Source organism: Typopeltis vanoorti, chromosome 19 (genome assembly GCF_054136105.1).
Source record: "Typopeltis vanoorti isolate ZY-2024b chromosome 19, IOZ_Tvanoo_1.0, whole genome shotgun sequence".
NCBI classification, from domain to species: domain Eukaryota; kingdom Metazoa; phylum Arthropoda; class Arachnida; order Uropygi; family Thelyphonidae; genus Typopeltis; species Typopeltis vanoorti.
This window is the reverse complement of record NC_143567.1, coordinates 61,062,176-61,082,259: the sequence shown is the minus strand read 5'-3', so window position 1 is coordinate 61,082,259 and position 20,084 is coordinate 61,062,176. Positions and strand designations below refer to the sequence as shown.

The 20,084-nt window shown below is 35.4% G+C and overlaps 1 protein-coding gene across 1 annotated transcript in view; it reads left to right on the top strand.

Annotated features, from left to right (window-relative positions):
- Positions 1–4,333: 4,333 nt before the first annotated feature.
- ATPsynO (ATP synthase subunit O, mitochondrial) overlaps positions 4,334–20,084 on the top strand; it is a 47,796-nt gene continuing 32,045 nt past the window's right edge. Inside the window, exons 1-2 of the mRNA XM_090409080.1 lie at positions 4,334–4,427; positions 6,649–6,693. Of these exons, the coding sequence (XP_090265206.1) occupies positions 4,401–4,427; positions 6,649–6,693 (72 nt within the window). The 5' untranslated portion in view covers positions 4,334–4,400. The remainder of the gene's footprint in view (positions 4,428–6,648; positions 6,694–20,084) is intronic.

Here is a 20,084-nt window from a genome sequence, read left to right as displayed (position 1 = left end):
GAGGAAAACCGCTTTCCTATGCCAGAGATCGACTAACTCGGGAATCGGTCAAAGAAAGGCTTAGAAAAAGTTCCTCCAGTCAGCGACTAGACTTGAACTTAAGTCTAACTTTGAGCGACCAAGTGCAGAGAACGCAAGCACCACTTCCACTGAGCTACACAGGTCTAGTTTTCCAGATCGATGTAACTTAAATACAGATCTTTCTTATATTCCCATGATTTTTCAACTATTTTTCTTAAAGAGAAAACTCTGATCCGGGCAACCATTTTTGCTTAATCTGGCTTGCTTCTTCTCCAAGCTTCCTTTCTGCAATTTTTCTTAGCAGTTTCTCAAAAATACTTGAATAAATCTTATCAGAAACTCGGTAGGAAAATTTCTCTATAATTCTCATGTTTCAGTTTATTTCCCTTCTTTTAGATGAGTACTCTAGTCATTCATATTTGATCGTCTGACCAAGCGTTATTAATTATTCATTGTTGCCATCATAAAATTATCAGACCTCCATATTTCAGCATTTCTTGTTGAATATCGTCTAAACAGACTATTTTCTTATACTCCAAGTTTTTGATTGAAGTTTTTAACTACTGCTGGGTGTTTCCTACCACCAATTACCTGTATGCAGCAATTACTTTGAAATATCGCTTATTGTTTCATTTAGCAATATTTCCATTTATTACTCCAAACATATAGAATATCTTTATATTCAATTTTCATGTCTTCACCTTTACTAGTACTAAAAGAAAGAGTACTAAAAGAAATCATCTCTGATTTTTTTAGTACTCTTTCTGACATTTTTAAGATTTTTCAACGGCTTGCAGAATATTTCGCCATCTTTCTGACATTTATTTTCCATGTTCTGACCAAAATCTTTTCATGACTTTTGTTTAGCTAGTTTTTCACAATGCGTCAATTTCTTATTATTACTACCCCAAGACCTCATGGAGTCAAAGACTCATCTGGGAGGCCCCTTTATCACACACACACACACACATATCTCATCATACCGTGCCTTAAACACACTCAATCTCCTTGCAGACACCACACTCTCAGGCAAGGCATTCCAACCATTCACAACTCTGCACGAAAAACCTACCTCTCACTCCCCTACTCATACCCTCTTTATACAGTTTCCAGGGATGACCTCTGGTTCTCCCCTAATCTCCCACTATACTCTGTAGAACTTCTCCACCATTGATCTTATAACAACCCCTTACCAACTTGTAAGGGATGGTTGGTCTCAATTTGGTCTCTATCATATCTCCCCTCTTCCTGCTCTCAACCAGACTCTGCAAATTACATCTTCTCAATCTTTCCTCATATTCAACATTCCAGAGGACAGAAACTACCTTAGTCAGTCGCCTTTGGACCCATTCCAACATCTCTTCATCCTTCTGAAAACCAGGTGACCAAATCCAATAGTCCAAGTGTGACCTAATCAAAGCCTTATACAACGGAACAAGAATCTCCCTACTTCTACATGTCAGTGTCCTCCGCATCATTCCCAGAAGCCTTTGTGTTGGCTTCACAATTTTGGCGATGTGTCCCCTAAATTTTAGATCCTTATCCACTATCACCCCCAGATCTCTTATTTCCTCTACCTCCAACAATATATTCTCACCAATCATAAATTCTGCATCCCATCTTTGTTTTCCAAATTTTAAAACCTTACATTTTGCAACATTGAACTCACATCCCCATTTCCGTGCCCAATCACTCAACTTATTCAAGTCTTCTTCTAAGGCCCACAACATCTTCACTACTCTTTATGGTTCGTCCCAACTTTGCATCATCTGCAAACAACCGAATATCTCCATTCAAATCTTCGCCAATATAATTAATATACAAGATAAATAGTAATCGTCCTAAAACAGAATCCTGAGGCACTCCACTAGTGACTTTCCTTTTCCTGGATATCGCACCCCCATACACAACTTGTTGATACCTATCAGATAGCCAGTCTCCAATCCAATGCACTAATCTAATATCTGCTCTAGTTTGACTGTCATGAGATACTCTATCAAAAAAATTTTATTTCTCTTTTCTTTATTGCCTATTAAATTCCTAAGTGCACCACAGAGTTTAGATTTTTCTATTATTGAAACTCACCACATGACCTTCTTACTACTGAATCAATCAATCGATGTTTTCTTTAAGGTCTGCCACTAAATCTCCAGGTGTGGTTCTTGTTTTCAAATCGTTAAAATTTCCCTTCCACAGTCATTCTGCCTTGCACTAGCCACGTTACGAAAGAAAATTCTGGGATTTCCTTTCACCTGCTCGACTAGTTTGTCCTAATATTCTGATTTTTCCTTCCTTGCCATATGGATTACCTTTCTTTCCTGACCCTTATAATGTACGCTAGTTTGCTGGTCATCTTCTCCTTAAAACCTTCTGCAAAAAATTCTCTTTTTTTTGTAGCTCCTACCACCCCAACTGGCAATGTGCAATTGATCTCACTATTTCATTCACCACGGCCAGTAGAGAGGTTAATGAGACAACTCATCCATCTAACTCCTATATGTTTAACCCTTCTAATCATGGGTATACAATCTGATATTGCTTTATGCAGATACCCTTTGATTATCTCCCATGTACTAACATTCTTCCCCTGTAGGTTTTTTTATGCCATGGCACAGCCTCGAGATTCTTCCTAAACTGTTCATAATTACCTACCTTATAGTTCATATATGCGAGTACTCCTGTTTCACTGAAAATTCCCCATGTTTTCAAAATCTCCCAAGTCTAGACGACATGATCATTCTCCCTAACAATAAAATATATATATATATTATTGTTATTATTATTATTATTATTACCCAAGATCCCATAGAGTCAAAGACTCATCTGGGAATATATACACACATTTTCTGTATTCTGTATATTTCTAATTGCTAAAGTTCAAGTTAGTGAAATTTGAGAATCATGAAAATAGAGAAATGTGCTTAATGTTCCAATTACGATTTATTTTGTCTTTTCCGTACACACAGTTTGACTATACCACCAGACCTGAAAAATCTAAATTAAATCAAAGGGCAGGAGTTATGTGAGAGAAATGCATTTTTGTCCAAAGTAAAATGTTTGTTCTGTAAGTATTCTCACTAAATAAAGAAACAAAAAAGATAATTATATATCTACAATAATATTTTCATATTTATGTTCATTGCTTCTCTCATTCAAAAATACAAATAAAGACGAGAAGATTAATAGCAATAGATGTTAAAGATCCTATATATGTAGAAACTCTGAAATCATCGAAATTTTGACTAGAGAGCTTATGATAATATCATCCTCGGCATCGGGGGTGCCTTAGCTTGCACTACTTAAAAGACACAAGCGATGTCCAGGCTTCTATATTCGCCTTTTATTAGAGTTTTTGATTAAAGTTTCACTGGCCAGACAGCTGATTTGAAATAGTTAGTTTTCTACAGAGACCAGGAAGAAATCTTAAGATACATAAAACCCTCGTTCAATACCAAAGAAATCATATGCCAGAGACTGTTACTTTTCATAAGTGAACTGTGCTTAATAGTAATTATCAAAGAAAGAGAGACACGGCTTCTTTCACACACCGGTTTAGAGTTCACTTATGAAAAATACAACTCTATGGCATAAGACTGCTTTGGTATTGAATGAGAATCTTATGGTTTCTGCCTGTTCTCGGGAGGGAACTATTTTACATTATTTTGTAATTAGACTGCTTAGAGAAAAGCCAACACACCATAGTGTGAGAACAAACAACAATGACTCCCAGCCTGATAAGATGCATGACCTCCTTGCACTGCGATGACTGCAGCAATCCTATGGGGCATATTTTCCCCAAGAATGCGACGATAGCGATCAATGAGAATTTTGGACCATTCTTTCTGTAGGCAGATAATGAGGTCTTGGACTGTTGTGGGGAGAACATCCTTTGACCCGACGCTCCAGTTTATCCCACAGATATTCAGCAGGGTTTAGATAAGAGCTCTGTGGAGGCTAGTCAAGTGTGGTGACGTTCATGTCCAAAAAACTCACTTACAGTAGTTGCCTTATGACACAGGATGTTCAGACACCTCTCGGATTCAATGTTCGTAGCACCACTAACAAAGATCCACGGATAAACCAGGAAATACGGGACCATATCACAACACCTCCTTCGAAATCCGTCAGTTCTCCTCTCGCAGCTAATTCAACCGGATACAATAGCACTGATTTGACAGCATCATATTGTCCCATGTTTGTTGACTTCTTTCCAAGCAGTGTACAAAATACATCTTGTAGCCTTAATGTTATTGGTAAGAGTTTTGAACTGAGAATGGGGATTTTCTTCACTGTACGAAATTATATAATATTCCTAAATTTGTGATAGAGTGAGTTCGAGATTAACTTGTGTATATGTGACCGTGATTTAACTTAACAGAATGGCTGCTGTGAAATTCGGCGTTGTGGTAAGAAATGGTTGAAATTAGTCTTTATTTTTTAATTTTTCTCCCTAGTCGTTTTCATCATTTCATTTCTTAGCCGTATGCTGAAGTATTATAATACAGTTATATCGTCTTGCTAAATTTTTGTAAGTTTTAGCACACGTACATATACAAGGACGTTAGACGGCAGCATCTTTCCCTAGTCGTTTTCATCATTTCATTTCTTAGCCGTATGCTGAAGTATTATAATACAGTTATATCGTCTTGCTAAATTTTTGTAAGTTTTAGCACACGTACATATACAAGGACGTTAGACGGCAGCATCTTTCTCACACGGTTATCGATACTCATACACAACACACATACATATATTATGAATATGTGTGTGTAATTGGAATGTCTCATAAATTTAAAGCAGCTAATCTGTGTAAATTGTAATAACGCACCAATCCCCCCCCCCCCTCGAAATAAGGCTAAATAAGAATTATGATCTGACAACTGTAGTCATTAAGTTAAAATTATTTAAATTAAGAGGATATTAATCCCACATTGTTTTAAAACCGAATAAGAAACTCAAAGATTGGAATCAGAGAGTTTCATGCCGAATATAGTAAACTATAAAAGTATCGGCGATTACTAGCGTGAGCTAATGCAAGTAGTCCTAGTAAAGACTAGGACTACTTGCTATTACTAGCGTGAGCTAATGCAAGTAGTCCTAGTAAAGACTAGGACTACTTGCATTAGCTCACGCTAGTAATCGCCGATACTTTTATAGTTTACTATATTCGGCATGAAACTCTCTGATTCCAATCTTTGAGTTTCTTATTCGGTTTTAAAACAATGTGGGATTAATATCCTCTTAATTTAAATAATGTTTATATCGCCGAAATGAAGCCTATTGGCTCTTTATATTTAATTAAGTTAAAATTTTTCTCTTATGAATTATTTTATGAAGCTTATTTTAATGACTTTCTGAGTGTGTGTGGCTCAGCATATCCTGTTATTTTAAAATACTTTTGCACTTTTTTAATGTATGCCTATAGCTAAATTTATATTATAACCTGCTGAAAAATTTTCCACTTTATAAATTAAAGATGCCAAGAAATTATATTCTTGGTTCAATCCCTTATCCAAGTGTAAGCAAACGAAATTTTCGCGTGAATGACTGGGCTACTTGTATATAGTACTAATGACTTCACATCACTTACCTTAGTATCCCATAATGCAAAGCACATCCTTTGCAGACATATGGGAAGGATCACTTCCCATACCAGTTTCAACACCTTTATTGAGATATCATCAGTGGGAACCAGACCCAGAAGTGATACCAAGGTTCAGTAAAGCAGAAGTCATATTGCAGAAGTTGCCCAGTCCAGAAATCACCTCTGGCACAAACTTTGTTTGCTTACAATTTCTTGGTATCTTTAATTTAAAATAGCAAAAAGTGTCACACCTTATTACTAAAATACTCTGGATTAGAGATAGCAGTGAAAAGTCAGGCTATGTGCTTTGCATTATGGGATACTAAGCAAGTGATGTGAAGTCATTAGCCTCTATATACAAGTAGCCCAGTCATGAAGTTACTTCACAAGCTTTTAAGTTTTGGGAACCTTTGGCCTTGTGGTTAGCATATCCACTCTCCAGCTGAAAGGCTGCTGGTTTGAATCCTGCCTTGGGCATAGATGTTTGTGATTGTCTGTGGAAATACTAGTGGTGGTGGTGGTTGGCAGTAGATGGCATTGGTGTAGACAATGAAGGTAGTTGCGGTTGGTGGAGACAGAGGTGTAGAGTAGGTGCCTCCCTAAATAAGTCTTTGGACTCCCTAGAGGTGTTACGTAATAATAATAATAATAAAGTATATAATGTCTTGGCATCTTTAATTTATAGTATAATCAAGTGAAAAAACTTGCAAACATCTTTCTGTAATCCAGAGTATTTTAGTAATATTAGCAATAAGGTGTAACACATCTTGACTACTTGTATATGGAAGTATGACATTTATATTACCTCAATCTTATTACTAATATTACTAAAATATTATAAATAATATTATAATATTAAAAAGTAATGTGAAGTAATTAGCCTCTATATACAAGTAGCCCAGTCATGAAGTTACTTCACATGCAAACTTTGTTTAGCAGGATGTTAAAGGATGAAACCAAGAATATAATTTCTTGGCATCTTTAATTTATATTACATCTTTTAGGAATTTTGATGACTGACATGAAATATTTTAAAATTGCAGGCTAGATGCTTTAGTACATCAGTCAGTCACCAGGCATTAACTAAAGTAAGTAGGAATATCTTTTTCTTATCCATGTTTTTCAAAATTATATAACACATGTTTGGATAGTAGCATATCTCACTATTTACAATTTCTGGGCATATTAGCATAAATTTGCTTTGTGAAATAGTGAAAAAAATATTTAAAAATATGAAAATAGTACCAAAAAAAGTGTTATAAGTTATAAATTTATAATGCCTCCCCCCTCATACCACATAAAAACCACACCATTTAGTGAGACTGTGGTTAATGTAAATTGTCAAGGAATGTTTTTAAATTGAGATAATGAGGATGGCTGATGGACAGATATCAATGAGCGATTTATGGAGGAGCTTAGTCCAAGAAAAGGCAGGTGTATAGTGGTATACCTCAGGGCTCAGTACTTGAGCCTCTGTTGTTTAATTTGTACATTAATGATATTAGAAATAATATGCAAGGAAATATCCACTTGTTTGCTAATGATGCAAAATTGGGAGGAGCAATAGTCAATTCAAATGATGTAGATATCTTACAGGATGACTTAAATAGGCTGGTGGTATGGGCTAAGATAAATTGCTATCAGTGTAAGGCAGCGATTTTCAACCGGTGTGCCATGAGAGTTCTTCAGGTGTGCTGCGTGATTTATGAAAACAAATTAATTGAAAGAAATAATGTCGTAATTTGTGCATTTATTTATTACTGTCTGGTCTTCCATCTTCTCGTGTGTGTAAATCAATCAAAATTATGGCTATTTTTTGCCAGATCATCAAAAAAATTAAAGGAATATATTTTTAGTGTGCCACAGAATTTTAATAATTAGTCTAGGTGTGCCGTGTTATGTAAAAGGTTGAAAATCACTGGTGTAAGGTGATGCACTTCAGGAGGATGAGTTCACATGCTGTCCAGTCTGTCAAAAAAATGTATACATTTCAACAAAAGAAAAACTTGTATAAAAATTGTAATTCTAAATTTATACAGACATCAAGGGATGAATACAAGTTACCTTTGACTTCTACAATTACACAAGGTGGTCAAAGTGGTTATCATTAGCGTCCAAACACTTATTATTATGGCGAACTACTGCTTATGCAATGTTGGCCAAAGTATCCAGTGGGATTGCTGCACATCGCGTTTCAATTTCTTTCCGAAAGGCAACCAGTGTAGCTGGTTTTCTACGATACACTACATCCTTTAGAGTCCCCCCCCCCCCCAATCAGGAGAACATGTGAGGAACTCAACTGCACCTCTTTATCCTATCCATTGTCCCTGTAAACATCACTATACACCGGTAACCTCTCACATCTCGGTGGTAGTGTGGTGGTGCACCACAACACTAGGAAGAGAAATTGATCATTCCTATTAAGGTTCCATTAAGCTTAAATTGTGCTTCATCAGACCAAACCTTCTTCCTCACAAACATCTCATCTACCATGTGTTGAAACCACTCACAATACTGCATTCTTCGATCAGGATCGTCTTCATTCATTGCATATAATAATCTTGGGATGTAAACTTTCCATTTAGCTGCTTTAAGAATGCTCTGTATGCTTGCACTGCTGATGCTGTCTCACATGCACGTTATGTGGTGAGCGTGTAAACTGTTTCAACACCCATAGCCGAGGAAGCAGAACTTGTTGCTGTGCGAGGCCTCCTGGATATTCTCTGGTACCATGTGTGATGTGCACCAGGAAAGATCAGAGGCCTCCCTGGTGCACGTCACACATGGTACCATGAATCTCAAACTTATCACGAATACGTGCAATTGTCAGGCATGTTGGAGGTTGTGTTGCAAACTCCCGCTTAAATTGTCATTGAACTTCAACAACATTCTCAAATTTGAAATACTTTAAAATGGTCTTGCATTCCTCGAACGACAATCGGGGCTCAACCATTTTGTTTGACTGGCCTACCCGTCACGTGTTGATGCTAGTATCCATGTGAGTAACGATATCTTTTGAGAGCATATCATACTACACATTGCTACTGTAATTCAATCCAACTTTGAAAAAAGTTCATAGATGGCATCTGTTAAAGTGTTTATACATTTTTTTGACAGGCTCTGTATTAAAGGAACTGAACTACAGAAGTAAGTTGATGTGCAACGGGCTAGGGACTTGGGGGTTATTGTAGACAGAGAACTTAAATTTAGAGGGAATATTGCAAAGGTTGCCAAAACACTGATAAGTAGGAATAGGGAAATTGTTTCACTTTATTAGGCATTAATAACACCTCATCTGGACTATTGTGCATATATCTAGTCACCTGGATTTCTTGGTGATGAAGAAATGGTTGAGAGGATCCATAGGTGAGTTACAAAGACTGTTGCAGGTCTGTGGAATGTTTCCTATGAGGAAAGATTGAAAGTCTGTGGGCTTCAAAAACTAGTTGATAGACGTATGCAAGGAGATTTAATAGAGACATTTAAGTTATTGAAGGAGTGTTATAGGATTGATACAGGTGACTTTTTTTTTCTGAACAGTGCAGAAAGGGAGAGAATACAAGGGGGTCATCACTGGAGATCGTGCCGTAGTTAACAAGGTTGTTAGGACTAAATTTTTTGCTCGAAAGGTGGTGAATGTGTGTGGAATGTGTTGCCAAAGGTGGTCGTGAATGCTTTGTCTGTTACTGAATTTAAGGCAAAGTATGATAGATATTGTGTGAATAATGGTTAGTGGTTCGATGTAGGGTTTCTCGCGATGAGTCCTCTAACTCCATGGAGACACTGTTATAATAATAATAATGTTTGAAATAAAATTTTCAAAACATGAGAAATCGGTGCAAACAAATGATACTATTCTAAGGAAACAGGAAGTTGGGGAATTAATACTTCAACCTATTTCCTTGAAGGTGAATGAGGTAGAAGGCTGTGAATAAGACTATTGGACTGGATGGGATTTCACCATGTGTTATAAAAGAATGTGTTAAAGAACTGACACTTCCATTGACTTGGTTGTTGGTGAGAGTCTAGTGTCCTCAACAATCCTGAAAGAAAGTGCAAGATTGTTCCATTGCATAAAGGTGGAAGCAAAATGCTTCAAATTAGTTTGTATTTCTGGAGTGGTTGTTAAGGTCTTGGAGAGATTAGTTAGGAATAGAATACAGGATTGGGTGAATAAGGAAAAGATTCAGTATAGAGGTTAACATGGATTTGTTAAAGGGAGGTCTTGTTATACAAATTTACTTACCTTTTATAATAAGGTGACTACAGTTCTGGATAGGGGATGATTCATATAGTGATATTTATGGATTTTGCAAAGGCATTTAACTGGCTACCATGTAATAAACTGGTGTATAAGTTATGGCAAATAGGATTGGAAATTTATTTGGTTGATTGGATAGCAACTGGCTTTCTAATCGATATTAAATGGTAGTGTATAGAGGTGCCATGGCTCTCAGGAGGAGAGTTACCAGCTGAGTCCTAGAGGGTTCTGTTCTAGAACCACTACTGCATAATTTGTTTGTTAATGATATTGTGAGGGATTTGCAGGCTGATATTAAGCCGTTTGCAGATGATGCTAATCTGGGAAAAGTTATTAGGGATGGTGCAGATATACTGGTGCTTCATAGCGACGTGATTTCAGTTAAGTGACTATGTGGGTTGACAAGTGGTACTACTGGTATTAAATTGACATCTTGTCAATTTAATATCAGTAGATGTAAGGTTTTTTGCACTTGATTTCAAAAAAAGCAAAGCTGTGTATCATATTGGAGATGTTATATTACAGGAGTTGGAGGAAGCAAGGGATCTTGGTATATTGGCAGATAAATAATTGAAGTTCATGGGACATATTGCAAAAGTAATATAAACAGCAAAAAGAAATGCCAGTATACTAAGAAGAACACTGACAAGTAGAGATATGGATCTGGTCATTCTGCTATACGAGGCTTTGATTAGACAACATCTGGACTACTGTGCATCAATTTGGTCACCTGCATTCCTAGGTGAAAAAGCAAGCTCTGGAAAAAGTTCAGAGGTGAAAAACAAAAGCAATATCAGGATTGTGGAATACTGACTATGAAGATAGGTTGAGAGAATGTCAATTGCAGACTAGTGAATAGGCAGAAGAGGGGCACAATAATTTGAGACATATGCTTATCAAATAAATACCCAGGATATTTTTCAAAGGGTTGAAGGTGGGAAGGGAATAGAGACTAGAGGTCATTTTGGGATGTTGTATAAACTTGTGGTGCATAAGAGAGTGTGTGGCATGATTTTTTTGCACGGCAAGTGGTTGGTGAGTGCACAAACCTTGAACCAGTTTAAGACGATGTATGATAAACATTATCTCTATTAGAATGCATCTTACTATTGTTTCCCTTGATGAGTCTTGGCTCCATAAGGTGTTTGTATAATAATAATAATTGTAACATGTTTGAAACTGCAATTTCTGGTGTTTTTTAATAATCAAAGAGAATTAATCTAATTAATTATAAATTATAAAAAGTAGGAGAGGAAGCAAACCAAATGGTGACCTGTGAAGTGTTTCCTATGAAGATAGAAATGGTTGTGGTTATATAGTTTAGCTGAAAAGTGGTAAACAGGGAAGATGATAGAACTATATATGCTACTAAAGGGGTTTTATAGAATGATGCTAAAGAAATCTTTCGATACATGACTGGATGGGAGAATACAAGGGGTCACCTCTAGAAGTTGTGTAAGAGAGTGGTTAGCAAGGGTAGTCATGAATGCTTTGTTGAACAATTTCAGAAGTACGATAGGCATTTCATCAACTTGGTTTGCATGGTCTTCCACAATGAATCTTCAGGTGATAGGCAAAAAACAGGTGATATGTTAGAAACATTTTAGTTACTTAAAGGGTTTTATAATGAATCCCCTGGGTGTGATAATATCCCTTCTGAGCTGCTGAAAGCTTTGACTGGCAATAATAACAACTATTTATAGATGACCTGAATGGATTCAGGTCATCTATAAAACAATAGAATTACCTGAAGTTTTTACAACATCTATCTGCATTTCAAAGAAAAAATAATGCACAAAATTGCGAGGATTACAGAACTGTAAGCCTAATATCCCATGCATCTAAAATTATTTTAACCATTGTTAACAAATAAATTGAAAGAGCCTTAATCAGTGAATTCAGTAAACAAGAAAGGCTTCAGAAGGGAATCATTAATGCTATCCTGGAACTAAAAATACTAATAGAAAGATCACTTGAAAGAAACAGGAACATTTACATATGCTTCATAGACTTTCAGAAGGCTTTTGACCAGGTAAAACATGATAAAATGTTCAATATATTAAATAAATTAGACACAGAAGATCGTGTAGTTAAAATTATAAAAATTATTTACACCAAACAGAAAATGCAGCTGTTTAACTCTGAGACTTCTGTAGTGAAAATAAAAAGAGGAGTTAGACAAGGTTGTATCCTTTCCCCAAATCTATTTAATATCTATAGTGAGACAGTGATGAAAAAGATTGAAAAACAAAAAATAGGAATTAGTATCAATGGTATAAAATACAACAATCTTAAATATGCTGATGATACCATTCTAATAGCAGAAAACAGAAACAAATTAATCAAATTACTGCAGCTACTAATTAAAGAAGATGAAGAATTTGGGTTAGATATAAATGCAAAAAAAGACCAAATTTATGAAAATCTCAAAAGAAAACAGATCTGAGCCAGAAATATTCATAAACAATATGAAAATTGAACATACAACAGAATACAAATATTTAGGCACCTACTTTACTGCAGATGGAAAGCAAGAAAAATAAGAGCAGCCATAGCTAAAGATGCCTTCTGGAAAAATAAAGATCTGCTCAGAAGTTCTGTGAGTATCAAGACAAAGAAAAGAATGATAAGAACATTAAGTGGGCCAGTTTTCACATATGGAAGTGAGACCTGGATCTTCAAGAAGAGAGTAAGACAACAGATGATGTCCTTTGAAATGTGGTGCTATAGGAGAGCTCTGAAAATCTCATGGACAGATCATGTGACAAATACAGATGTCCTACAGAGAATGAGAACACAGAGATCTTAATACAGGAAATGATCAAGAGAAAAATGAGTTTGGCAGGATATGTACTAAGAGGTTAAGCAGGACAGAAGATACTAACAGTTTTAGAAGGAAAAATTATGGAAAAAGAGTCAAGAGGCAAAAAACGAAGGACATAGCTAGAAGATATAAGATTATGACAGGATCACATGGCTATGCAGAAACAAAAAGGAAAGCCACCAACAGGAAGAACTTGAAAGACATGGTGCTGCATCCTCTCACTGAGGAAGCTACATGATGAAGAAAGGGTTTTATAGGACAGAACAAGAGGTCACCTTTGGAAGTTGAGTAAGAGTAGTTAGTAAAGATGTGAAGACTAGATTTTTCACTATGAATGAATGAATTGAATAGAATGAGTTGCCAGAGTCAGCTGTGAGCAATGTTCCCTCTAAGCTGTGTGCATACACATGTTTTACAACTAGCGCACACTAGATTTTCAAGATGAAATTAAAATTTATTAATTAAAGAAGTTCCACCTAAACATTAACCTATAAATTCTTTAAAAAATACGGTAATTCGGCAACGCTCAAGCCTATAATCTCACATTTTTTATTACATTCTCGAAGTTGCACAAAGCTTATAAATGATTAACAGTAACCCTATTTGAGGCTAGCGATTTGATGCCAAAGTGAAAGGGGGTGTGGCTTAAATGTGTAATTTTTAAGTAGCATATAGAATGGTGCATGGTTTGTTTACATCTCAGGCCTGACTCATGGAAAATTCCCAAATGTGATTGGCTGATCAAATTAGTTCAAGATCATGATGAATTAAAATAGTGGTTTCATAATTTTAATAAAAATAATTAAATACTTTTAAAAACTTAAATTAGAGTACAATTAAAAATATTGTAGTGTTTTAAAATTCTCTAATTTTTAAAAGGAATTTTAAAATAGTAGACTAAATAATAACATTCGTGTGCATGCATTGAGATACAACCAAGTTAATTAAATCTAGCCTCTAGGCATATCTTTTAGCTCTTGTGTTGCCCTCGGCAATGTTTAGTGTTGGTTCAGCTTTTGCCTTGCCAAGTTATTCAATGAATAGTGTACATTTGTAAATTTATAAAAACAATAAAAAATATTCTTCAAATAACAAAATTGCAAAAAACTGATGCGCCATATCAAATTCAAAGGAAGCAAAAGGTGTGAAGCGAAAACGAACTGCTAGCTGCTTTAAAAGTGAATAGCTGGATGAAATTGTGAAAACTGCTACGTCGAAAGCTCATGAGTTGATAAACATTCAGCTGCGTGAAATATTTATGTATGATGCTACAATTGGTGTTGTTTGTATTGATTGTCGTGATGCAAAGGTTGCTGGGGATTTTGCTAATGGGAAGAAGTTTGATGTCACTTGGAAGTTGGACTTTTTGAAATGCCATTTGACAAGTAAAATACATCTGGATGGTGTACACAAACTTAGGCAAGAAAATTGTTCATTGCCAGCTACAGGAGTACTGTGTATGCTACGTGAAAGTTCAGATGACCGAGAGAGAAAACGATCAAACCCAGAGCAGATTAAAGTTCTTATTGACAGTATCTTATTAGTTGTTAAGATGAATAACTCTTTACTTTCAGTTCAACATATTAATGAACATATGGAAAAGTATGTTCAACTTTCATACAGTTGGCGAAGCAAAAATTATTCGTTTGAATTTCTGGAAGCAATCAATTTAATTGTTGAAAATGACGTGTTTGAGCAAATTGCATCTGCAAATTTCCACACCTTAACCATTGATGAAAGCATTGATACAACTTAACAAATGTCTCATTCTCTATTTTAAGTTTAGACCTAAAGATTGTAATGAATATAAAACATATTTTGGCAGAATAATTCAGTTGCAGGCATGTGATGCCTCCTCCATTGTGTTAGCTATTAAACAGTTTTATCAAGAAAAGAAACTTGATCTCCAAAAAATGGTGATGGAGCCGCAGTAATGCTGGGCAAAGTTAATGGTGTCGCTGCAAAACTTAAATTAGAAGTTCCACATCTTGTCCAGCAACACTGTGTAGCTCACCATGAGGATCTGGGGATCTGTGATACGTGGAAGGAAATTAAACTAATCAGAGATATTGATACATTAATGAGAACAGTGTACACTCTTTTCTCATTCCACAGTGAAAAGACATGAATTTAAAGAAATTGTCAAGGTGTCTGAAAATGAAGCTATTGCCTTCAGACCACTCAATGAAGTGTGGTGGCTATCCAGACATTTTGCATTACAGGCAATAATAAGAAATTATGAGGGACTGATCACATATTTTTAAAAAGACAAATCAAATGATCCCGTGGTTAATTATTGTCACAATAAATTAACTAACGTGACATTCAAAGTAGCTGTTAATGTTTTAAGTGATGTTTTTGAAGAAATGGCTTTCCTGTGCAAAATCTTACAAAGGAGTAACCTTACACCACTAGACAGTCATTTTGCCAGAGGGAAGATTAACAAAATCAGGAATCAGTATTTAGAAGGTGATGCTTGCTGGAGTGACACTAAATGCTTAAGAGACTGAACCAGTAGATACTAGGCCCTGTTAAATTTTATAAATTGTTTATGTGCACATTTAGAGGACAGATTCCCCGAGAATGAGATACAAGAATGGTCAGTGTTTGATATCTCTTCTATTTCACATTGTGATTTCTCATTTGGTAGTGAACATGTTAATGCCCTTTGTGTTAAATATCATGATTTTCTGGATGATACTACAGAAATAATTAGTCAGTTTAATGATTTGAAATTTTCTGTACAAGAAAAAATTAAATGCAAAATGATATCATATTTTACACAAATGGTTGTATTTGCTCTTCAAAATGAGCAGTTTTGTGATTTGGCAAAGTTGATGGGTATTGGAGGAACCTTTTTTGCATCTAGTGCAGACTGTGAGCGAGGTTTTAGTCTAATGAATCAAATAAAAAAACCAACTTAGAAACCGTTTAGGAGAATGTCATTTGGATATGCTAATGAGAGTGAAAAGTTACCAATTATATGGAAATTCAATTAATTTAGATAGTGTGTATAAAGAGTGGGTGAATGCCAAAGACAGAAGAGAGAAAAAATAAAGAGATAGAAGCTAGAACTAAACAAGATGAGAATTAGTAATGGGAATATTTTATTATGTATGTTTAGAGTTACTTGCAAAGTTAGAAAATTTAATTAAAGGCAATCAGTCACTAGTGTTATCTTTTTTTTTTACTTTATTTCTTACTTCTAATCAGATCAATATTAAATACATATAAAATATTTATGTTAGCTCTGTGATTGATGTCACACAACTTACTTGGTGATGGTAATAATACACACACTTAGAATCCTATCTGGTACAGTCGGTATCATGTTGGCCTCACATGCGCGAAGTCCCCAGATCAAGTCCTGCCCAAGGCTTGTGAATCGTGATTTCCGACAGTTTACTGGGGAGGCTACTGTCGTGTGTGGGAACACGGTGGGGAGTTGGGGTGACCTGGCTGATGTCCCACTGACACCAGAAGGTAAAGAATGAACTAAAATCTTTTAATTTTTTTGCTTAAATGAGCAGAATGTAACTCGTATGGGTGTGCACATACTTTTCAAAAGAAGGCACATTTTGCACACACGCAAATTTCTGCACACACTCATAGCAAAAAATTAGAGGAAACATTGGCTGTGAGTGCTTTGTTTGTTAATGGGTTCAAGGAGTTGTATGATAGATATTGTGTGGATAGTTTGGGTCTCCTGCAGTCAGTCTTCTTACTTCAGTGGTGCCTATACAACAATAATAATAAAGGGCTTAAAAAGGATGCAACACTAGCTTTAAAATATTTATGCCTGTTATTTTTGCTAACTTTACGTTCTACTCATTCTACATGCTTATTTACTGACGGGCTGCGATATCACTGATATTTTTCATGGTGGATCATAGATAAATATTGCACATTTAGATATTAAACATTATAAATTGCTGACAAAAAATATGTATAGAAAATACTGGCCTCTTAGAATGGGTAGCATAGCTAGCAACTGTTTTTATACTGTATCCATAACAGAGATCTGCCGCTGATTTAGTTATTAAAATTGATTTTGCAGAAATTCAAAAACAGTACATAAAGCAGCACAGCTACTTCATATAAACATATAGTCCAATGATGGTTTTTTGGAATCAGTAGCAGATTTTAAAAAGAACAACCAAATCTTAATACAGTTATGTGAAACTTCCCAAATCTTGTGAAATTTCATTCAACTTAAAACCATTAATAAATATTCCAGGCTGCCTTTTTATATTTTAGGTTTCTGAAATGCAAAAAGGCAGCTTGAAAGTATTGATATGTTGATACTCTTGCATGTTTTTTACCACCGCTCTATCACTACTTATCTTACTTAATAATCTTCCAAAGTAGTTGCATCTAATGTCTAAGATATGTTTAGTTTTTAGTAGTAGTAGTAGTAGTATTATTACATATGGGCACTACCATGTCACAGTTATGATTACTGATATCTTTTACAGTAGTTTTTCATCTATTTCTAATTTTTTTTCAACAGCTACCAAAAAATTTTGCAACAACCTTGATGTTTACTTACATTGTGTATTTTTAAAATCTTCCTATGGCTTTTAGATAACTACATTTACACATAACTTTCTTACATTTTTTTTCTGTATTTTCTCAGAGCAGCTTACATCTTATTAAAAAATGTGAACTTCACCATCTGTCTTTATGGATGAAACAATGTTTTCTTCAGTATTTTGCTGAGTCTCCAGTCTTTAATTCTTGCTTTCAGGCTCTCTCTTTTTTTTTTTTTTTTTTTTTTTTTTTGCTTGAAAAATATTTGTGTATTTGTTCATCTGTAGATTTTTAATTTACAAATGAACAAATGGTTTAATTCACAACACAACAAATAAAATATTTATTTAGATGCTAATATTCAGCTTGTTAACAAACAGTTAAGTTGCATTTTGGCAGCCCAAAGGCATTGTTTACAAGCCCAAGTAAGCTGGAGTACCAAAAATCTGGTACCCTCAATCCCAGTTGTTGATAGTATAGATGTTAATAGTTAGTAAGGATGTGAAAACTAGAGTTTTTACTTGGGAGGTGGTGAAAGACTGGTAGGATTACCAATCTGGAATAGATTACCAGATTCTGTTGTGAACAATTTGTCAGGTATTGCATTCAAGGAATGTATGAAGAGTCCCTGTACTTGTGAACTAGCTTACAATAGACAGACAGAATGATCTGTTGACATCACCTCAGAGAACATAGGACATACGAGAGTGGTCTGAAAAGTTCTCGGTCTCGACCATAGATGGCAACACTATCAGCAAGATTTTTGTTTTTTTCTAAGGTGGTACATCAGTCATAAGCATCCATGTGAAATTGCAAGTCATTCTATCAAGTAGTTTGTTTTATACAGTTGTCTGTATCCCTTGAAATGGATAAAATTGAGTATCGTGCAGTTATAAAATTCTTTGTAAAAGTAGGTTTAACGGCAAAAGAAATTCATTCGAAGTTCGTAAAAGTTTATGCTTCTTCTCCTTCGTTTTTGCCAATTAAGAAATGGGCTGTCGAATTTAAACGTGGCCATACCATCTTTGAAGATGATCCATGTGAAGGACGTCCAAAAAAGTGTAACAACACCAGAAATCATTGATCAAGTGCATGCACGATATGGTATTGGATGACTGGCAAGTCAAAGTGCGTGAAATTGCTGAGACTATAGGCATTTCAAAAAAATGTGTAGGCTATATTTTGCGTGAAAAGAATTGCAAATGAAAAAGCTTTTTGCAAGATGAGTTGCCTCGCTTGCTCACAGCAAATCAAAAATGCACTTGCTTGAAAATCTCCAAACAGTGCTTGGAGCATTTTGACAAGAATAAAACCGATTTTGTACATTGATTTATTACTATTTATGAGACTTGGATTTACCATTACACACCAGAATCCAAACAGCAGTCAAAACAGTGGACAGAAACTGGTTGTTCAGCACCAAAGAAGATAAAGTCGGTTCCATCAGCAGGAAAGGTCATGGCATCAGCGTTTTGGGATGCTAAAGGCATTTTGTTTATTAATTATCTTGAAAAGGGTAAAACAATAACCGGGGAATATTATTCTGAACTTTTAACCAGACTAGACGAATAAATTCGTGAGAAAAGATCCGGTATGGAGAAGAAAAAAATCATATTTCATCAGGACAATGCACCTGCCCACAAAGGTGTTTTGGCAATGGGAAAATTAAGGGAACTGCATTATGAATTGTTCGAACATCCATCCTATTCCCCGGATTTGGCTCCCTCTGACTTCTGTCTCTTCCCAAAACTAAAACTCTTTCCTCGCTGGTCAGCGTTTTTCTTTGAATCAAGAGGTGATTGCAGCTGTAGAGGGGTATTTTGCAGATCTTACTGAGAACCACTGCAAGGATGGGATAATGGTGCTGGAGCAATTCTGTAATAAGTATATTAGTCTTAAGCAGATGATGTTGAAAAAATAAAAATAATTTTGTAATTATAAATTCTTTTTTTCATTGTTAGGCCGAGAACTTTTCAGACCACCCTCGTACATTTGCTACCATCATTATGGCAAGTTGGTACTGGCAGTCCATACTTTAGACAACCTTTCACAAAACAAAAATGCTATACATAGAGTCATTACAAGTCATAGAGAGAGAGAGAGACTGTTTTTGAAATCAGCGGCAGCTATGAAGCATTCCCTAAACCACAATAAGTATGGCCAGTGCTCAATAAATATACTCAATCATATCAAGTAGCTGCAGACTGCTGTTCCCAAAATAGAATATTTTTTATTTTATTTCATAAAAACTTTTTTTAAATATCTTTTTAACTTTAAAATAGGCAGATGCAGAACCACTGCTGCATCTGCCTATCTATTTATGAAACTAGTATTGACTTATTGAGACATCATTAACAAAAAAAATAGAGTTTTTGGTCAAGTACGTTTTTTGTATGATGAGTAGGATTTTGCAAAATTTGTTAAGGTCTGAGTATGGCTATATTAATTTACCAAAAATCTAGGAGACAGTCATTTTGAGATTGACTTAATATATGTAAACTTCTCTTTTAATAGATGGCACCAAATTAAGATGACTTTAATTCTTTTGTGTTGTGTGTTACAACAGGAATTTCTGGTTTTATACCTTGCATCTTCAGAGCACAAAATGCTTGTCAAACTGTTCCTAATAGCTGATTATTACTATTTACATATGGTGACAGACTTTTTAGACTCTGAAGATGTAAGGTATAAAACCAGAAATAATAGCAATTCTTGTAGAAAGGCTTATACGCTGGTTAAACATGATTATTAAAGGAGAACTTCAGCCCAAAGGTGAAAAACACCTAATATAGCCCGCTAGGGGGCACCATCAGGACTTTAGAAAAATGGTAGCTGCCTCGCTTCGTTTCTCATTTGCTGTTGTG